The sequence below is a fragment of the Chinchilla lanigera genome, unplaced genomic scaffold (assembly GCF_000276665.1).
Source record: "Chinchilla lanigera isolate Chin_1 unplaced genomic scaffold, ChiLan1.0 scaffold00050, whole genome shotgun sequence".
Lineage (NCBI taxonomy): Eukaryota > Metazoa > Chordata > Mammalia > Rodentia > Chinchillidae > Chinchilla > Chinchilla lanigera.
Window position 1 is genome coordinate 5,918,287 of NW_004955451.1, and position 7,017 is coordinate 5,925,303.

General features: G+C 55.4%; 1 protein-coding gene across 1 annotated transcript in view; it reads left to right on the forward strand.

The window, feature by feature from the left end:
- Positions 1-7,017, forward strand: part of Trim25 (tripartite motif containing 25) — a 15,966-nt gene continuing 8,949 nt past the window's right edge. Inside the window, exons 1-2 of the mRNA XM_005394067.2 lie at positions 1-664; positions 5,236-5,331. Of these exons, the coding sequence (XP_005394124.1) occupies positions 71-664; positions 5,236-5,331 (690 nt within the window). The 5' untranslated portion in view covers positions 1-70. The remainder of the gene's footprint in view (positions 665-5,235; positions 5,332-7,017) is intronic.

Genomic DNA, 7,017 nt, shown 5'->3' on the forward strand with positions numbered 1-7,017 from the left:
GGGGAGGTCGCGGTGGCCGTCGCCGTCGCTCCGCCGCTGCTCGCGCGTCCCGTCGGGGTCCGCCGGCGCCATGGCCGAGCTGTGCCCGCTGGCCGACGAGCTGTCGTGCTGCATCTGCCTGGAGCTCTTCAAGGAGCCGGTCACCACCCCGTGCGGCCACAACTTCTGCATGTCGTGCCTGGACGAGACCTGGGCCGTCCAGGGCGCGCCGTACCAGTGTCCTCAGTGCCGCACCGTCTACACCACGCGCCCGCTGCTGCGCAAGAACACGGTGCTGTGCGCCGTGGTGGAGCAGTTCCAGCAGGCCGAGCAGGCGCAGGCGCCCGCCGATGACTGGACGCCGCCCGCCCGCTCCCCGGCCCCCAGCCCCTCCGCGCAGGTGTCCTGCGACCACTGCCGGAAGCAGGTGGCCGTGAAGACCTGCCTGGTGTGCATGGCCTCCTTCTGCCAGGAGCACCTGCGGCCGCACCTGGAGAGCCCGGCGTTCCTGGACCACTCGCTGCAGGCCCCGGTCAGCGACCTGCAGCGCCGCAAGTGCCCCCAGCACAACCGTCTGCGGGAGTTCTTCTGCCCCGAGCACAGCGAGTGCATCTGCCACGTCTGCCTGGTGGAGCACAAGGTCTGCTCGCCCACGCCCCTGAAACTGGCCAGCGCCGACCTGGAGGTAGGCCAGGGCAGGGAGGGCGCACGGAGGGGCCCCTGGACCCGCTGGGTTGCCCCTTGGGGCCAGCGTGGGATCCTCTGGGGAGAAGGGCTTGCCCATGGGCTCGCTGGGCCTGAGATCTGCCGCTTCCAGGCCACTCAGGGGCGAGGGGCTGGGCTGGGCGGGGGCACCCGGTGCGCAGGGGATGGGCATCCCAAAGGCAGCAGAAGGAGCTGCGAGGTTATGCAACCCTACCCCCATCCATTGCCTGCTCCGCACACGCCCATTTTGTAGGGCGCAGGTAAAGTTGCGTGCCCCAGGCCTGTGCTTGTCCGATGGTGTTTAGTAGCCAGTCTTCAGTGTCAGACGTGAGCCCAGGAGGTTTCTTCTGTGTCCTCCTTAAATCCTGGTGCCGCACAGGAGGTTGGTATGAGTTCCGTGCCACAGCTCAGGGAAACTGAGGTTCAGAGAGGCTACTGTAGCAGGGCGAATGCAGTAAATGGCCAGGGGGACTCTGGGACCCAGAAACTGCAGTTTCTCCCCAGGGAGCTGACTCCTAGCCAGCTCTGGAGAGTCCAGAGCATGGGCCCTTCTGAGAAAAGGCTTTGTGGAGCTGGACAGTTCTGGTGGTCAGGGAGGGCAGGAAGAGCCCAGCAATACCCGGATATGAGCCCAGGGAGAACTGCTCTCTTGCACCACAGTGTCCTCATCCTGGTATGTGACTTTGGGTCCAGGATTTGGCCCCGGGACCTGGGTCGGAGTTGGTGGGGGGAGGAGGAAGACTAAGTGGAGTCCTAAGGGTCTCGAAGGTCTGTGGACGTTTGTAGTGGTTTGGGGGGTACGTACTTTCCCTGTGGATTCAAAGCAGAGGCTGAAAAGGTGTAGCTGACCTCTTATTATTCCTTCCGTCTAAGCCCGAAAGCGGGCACTGCGGGAGAGCAAAGTCTGGCCTAGTGTTGTCACAAGAGACTTAAGCTTGGGCGAGGTCAGAGAGGAGGGCGGTGGCGCCGGTACTGGGGTGCAGACCTTGCTCCCTCTGCCAGGGCCCTGTCCAGCCCTACCTGCCTCTGTGGGTCTGAGCTGGGCTCCTCAAGAGTTTTTCCCTGGGTCTCAGCAACCGGACCTCAGGGCAAGTCCTCCGAGCTCTGTGGTCACAACTTGGGCATACACAATGTGATTAAATATGTGGTGAATACATGAATGTTTAAAATTTTTATCACAAGAAGCTGGGCATGGTGGCGTGCGCCTGTAGTCATAACACTTGGGAGGCTGAGGCAAGAGGATTGTTGCGAGTTCAAGGCCAGCCTAGGCTACAAAATGAGCTCAAGGCCAGCCTGAACTGCATAGCGAGACCCTGTCTCCAAAAGACCAATAAATAAAAAAATAAAATAAAATAAAAATTTTATTACGGCAAAAGACACATTGCTTTCATCCTCCTCAGACTCCACCCCACCCCAGACACACTTACCCATCGTATTGCCACTTTCTGAAGCAGTTCTGGAAGTCCTCTTTCTCAAGTGTCTTCATGAGGTGTGATCAAAATGCAGTGAATGCTGCTGCTGAATGTGATCGAACAGAAAGGCAGACTTGTAAAACATGACCGTTGTAGTGTGTCCTTATCCGACTTACTTTCCCAATCTGGCACTTTTCTACTTTGGCCCTTCCCCAAAGTCAAAAGAACCGGGAAAGGTAAACATTCTGAAAGGACTCAGGACATCAAGGCACCCGGGACTGCACAGCGGAAGACCATCACAAAAGGGCTCCAGAACTGCTTCGGAAAGTGGCAAGCATGAGGGGACGTGTGTGTGGAAGTGAAGGGGTGTGTCTTCAGGGGACTCATAGCAATGTGTGTTGTACTGCGTTTTATGAAAATTTAAACATTCACCCTATCTTCACCGCCGGCTCCAGGAGAAGACCAGCCCAGCCTTTGAGACCCGCGTCCCTACTTTCCTCCTTGAGGAAGGCGTTTGGCTGTGTCCTTGCAGTCTCAGCCCACACTTCCTTATTCCGGGCTCCACCTCCAGGGGGAGATTCGCTGTGCTGAGGAAGTGCTTCATGGGCAGGATCCAGGTCTTTACAAGGGCTTCAGCCAGAGGGGGCCTGAATCTTGACTTGGCTCCCACGTTGGGAGGTGATACAAAGAGAATACTGCTGGGCATGTAGGGATATTCCTGTAACTCTAGCCCTTTGGGAAGCTGAGGCAGGAGGACAGCAGGTTCAAACCCAGCTGGAGCAAGTTAGCAACATAGTGAGACTCTTGTCTCAAAGTAAAAAATTAGAAAGGGCTGGGGAGGGGGGAAGCAGCTCACCAGGAAGGTTTCTCTTGCTCAGGCCTGGGGACAGGAGGACAAGCGCAGGGTGGAGGTGCGGGGCACTCCCTGCTCTGGGTGCCTGGATGGCCTTTGCCTCAGGTGTTGAGCTCCTGGCATCTGGGCTTCAGCAGAGACACTTAGGGAGGTTCTTATCCACAGGTTCAAGAGAGGCCTGCACAGCCCGGCAGCCTCCGCTTCCTGGCAGCCTCTGCAGCAGGCAGCTCTGGGTGTCACCATGCGTGGTTTTAGTTCCAGCGCCAGCCCCAGCTGGGTAGCACCTCCAGCCTGGCTTGGTCCTCGGCCTCTGCAACATGATCCTCAGATCTTCAACAGTTCTTGCCTGGAGCAGTGGTATATGCCTGTCATTGCAGCAGTTTGGGAGGCTGAGGCAGGAGGATCACAAATTCAAGTCCTACCTAGGCAACTCAGCAAGGCTGTGTCTCAAAATAAAAAATAAAAAGAGGGCTAGGGATGTAGCTCAGAGCCTCGGCCATGGGTTCAATCTCCAGTACCACCACTACCACCAAAAGATAAAGGCTGTTTACCCTTGACTAGGGGATCATTGGAGTTGCCAAAGTCCCCAGGTTGTTCAATGACAGATAACTCTTTCAAAACACAGGCCTCAGGGTGCTGTGCACAGCTCCCAGCTGCTGGCTGTCCAGGGTCTTCTGTCTGAGGCCAGAGCTGCCTGAGCTTGGCCTTTGGCAGAGCCTAGGTCGAGCCAAAGAGAGGGGCAGCCTCACAGAGATCCAGTCTGAAACATCGTCAGTGACTTGGGCTTTCCAGATCAAGGACCTGTGGCCTTGAGTTCTGCTTCCAGCCCTGACACATGACTGTCACTGGCTTGGTCAACTCCAGATTCAAGGTTAGGGTCGGCCCTGATTATCTCTGGTGGAGTGGAAAAGTGGAAGGAAAGGTCAGAACATGTTGAGGTAGCTGCTTAGAGAAAGGAAATGTCTTTGTTTTTCTTTTTTCCCTTGAAGTGTCTAGCCTGCTCAGTTTGGTCACATGTGTATAATTTTATTTTTTTTATTTTTTGAGACAGAGTCTCGCTATAGGCTGGCTTTTAACTCACTATGTATCCCACCCAGGCTGGCCTCGAACTCCTGGCAATCCTCCTGCCTCAGCCTCCCAAGTGCTGGGGTTACGGTATTTTAATACTAGAACCTTGGCTGTGCCGGTTAACTGCACTGCGGTCTTGTACAAGTCACCGAATTGCTCTGTGCTGCAGTGTTCGTTTCTGTAAAGGTTGGAAGATTCCTACCCCATAGCACTGCACTTGGGTTGTTTTAAATAAATTCTTATGTGTGGGGCACTAGACCCATACCTGGCACACAGTGAGCGCATTATAACCACTAGCTGCCCTTTCCATTTCTATGCCCCAGCGTTTCCTCAGAGCTCGGATGCAGGAGCTTCAGATACCGATGTGATTTGTGTGTGTGTGTGTGTGTGTGTGTGTGTGTGTGTGTGTGTTAGTTACTGGGGATTGAATCCAGGACTTCCACACTGAGCGACATCCCCAGATCCCCTTTATTATTATTTTTAAATTTTGAGACAGGGTGTCACAAAGTTGCTGGGTTGTTTGAACTTCTCTTCCTGCCTCAGCCTCCCGGAGTGCTGGGATTACCTCGCCTGGTTTGACAGGACATCTCGTAGAAATAATCCAAGGATGATATTAACTTCCTGCCTCACGTTTTCCCTTTTTCTCTGGAGGTGGCTGGGAGCCAAGCGAGCCTGAACTAGCTTAACCCGGGAACTGAGGTGATTCGCAGCTGGGCTTCACCCCGTGGCCTGGCTCATCCTCCGCCCGGCACTTGTCGGTCCCACCCTAGGGTGGCCAGATGAGTCAGGGGCTGTGATTTCTGCTCCCTGCCGTCCTGAGGCTGATAAAGGGTGCCGCGACTCCTTCCGGATCGGCAGGGCCTATTCTCTGAGTGGGTCCCCTTCTCCTGTGTCTTTTTGCGGGAGGATTCTGGCTGATTTTCTGCTGTGCAGTGGGAGGGCTGTCCCCCTGGCCGAATCTGCCATCACAGCTGTCCCGGTGTGGCCGGCCGCCTCGCTGTCCTCCGTGCGCTGATCTCAGCAGCTGTGACCTGAGCCGTGGTGAACAGAGTCGCTGCCACACAAGCCAGCCTTTCCTGCGGTCCAGGGCACCGACGCCTGCGCCGTTCACTTATTCTCAGGGCGTCCGAAGCGCCAGAGAGAAAGATTCAGGGGTAGTCTGGGTGGGGGCTGGGCCAGCCCAGCAGCGCCTCTCAACCCTGTTTGCCTCCTCCACAGAGCAAGCTGAGGCAGAAGCTCAGTGTCCTGTACGGGCAGATCAGCGGGGCGTCCCGTGCGCTGGAGGAGGTGCGAGCCAGGAAGCAGAGCGCGCAGGTGAGTGCCCCGCCCCGCCCCGCCCCGCCCCGCGCCTGAGCGTCAGAGTGGAAGGGTATCCTGCGAAAGCACGCGGAAGGCTGCGTGCCCAAGGAAGATGCACTGCAAACCCAACTGAAAGCCGCCTAGAAACCCAGCCTTGCTGGGTGTGGTGGTGCATTTGGGAAGCTGAGGCGGGAAGATCGCCGTGAGTTCAAAGCCAGCCTGGGCTACACAGCAAGACCCTGACTCACAACCCCTCTCGCAAATAACAGTAATATAGTTGGTTTTTCTCCGGTACCGGGAACCGAACTCACGACCTTGCGCATGCCAGGCAGGCGCTTTTGCCGCTGAGCTAAATTCCCAGCCCAAGCAAATAACAGTAATATAGAAAGATGGTTATAATATGAGGTAGGCGAAAGATAGGAAGGAAAAATTTATACCCACCAGGGCTGCCTCTGCCTGTGAAAAGGACAGATAGTCGTGTCCTAAGGCTGCTGTGAGAAGTTGCCACACTCTCAGTGGCTTAGGATAACAGATCTTTAGTCTCTCTCGGTTCTGGGGTTTTTTTTTTGGTCTTTTTTGAGGCAGGGTCTCGCTATGCAGTTCAGGCTGGCCTTGAGCTCACTTCGTAGCTGAGGCTGGCCTCGAACTCGTGACAATCCTTCTGCCTCAGCCTCCCAAGTGCTGGGATTACAGGTGTGTGCTACCATGCCGGGCTTGTCTCTCACAGTTCTGGAGGCCAGAAGTCCGTGGGCCACACTCCCTCTGCCTGCCTCTTCCAGCTTCTGGGACCCAGGTGCTCCTTGGCCCAAGGGCGCTTTAAGCCGGTCTCTGGCTCCTTCTCTGCGCAGCCCCCTCCCCTTCCTCTGGGTGTCTTCCTCTGTCTGTGATGAGGACACTTGTCCGTGGATTGAGGGCCCACCTGGCTAACCTGGGTGATCTCATGTCAAGACCCTTCATTTAGTTACCTCCGCAAAGACTGCTGCTCTTGCTGCATGCCTGTAATCCCAGCGCCTGGGAGGCTGAGGCAGGAGGATCACCATGAGTTCAAGACCAGCCTGGGCTACATAGTGAGTTCAAGGTCAGCCTGGTCTACATAGTGGAACCCCGTCTCAAAAAATAAAAACCAAGGACCCTTGTTCTAGCTGAGATTGAGTTCATAGGCTCTGGAATGTGGACCTCTTTGGCAGGCTAGCATTAACCATTACAGGAAGTGTAGGAAAACACTGGGCAGAAGTATTCTAGGGTAAGAATGGAAATGTTTTTTGTTTATTTGTTTGTTTTAAGAGAGGATCTTGCTGTGTAGTTCAGTCTGGCCTTGAGCTTGCAGTGTTCCCCCAGCCTCAGCCTCTTGAGTTCTGGGATTATAGGCATGCACCACCGTGCGTGGCTTCAAAAATTTTTACAGCACTAAATTGCCTTTAACTGGAGAAAGCTTGGATGTTTAAACACCCCGAGCGGTGCTGTCTGTTGCAGCTGTTACTCAGGGACGCCGACGAGTTCGGCACTGGCTGTGTGGTCAGGCTGGCCAGTCCTGAGCCTTCGTTTTCCCATGGACGCACACCTCTCCTGCAGGGGCTGTGAAGCTGAACGAGAGGGTGTGGATGAACATGATAATAGGTTAAAGTGCTGCAAAGAAAAGTGCCCGCATTTTTTTTATTACTTGTTACTGTCTTTGGCTGTTTGATCAATCTTACATTCTTA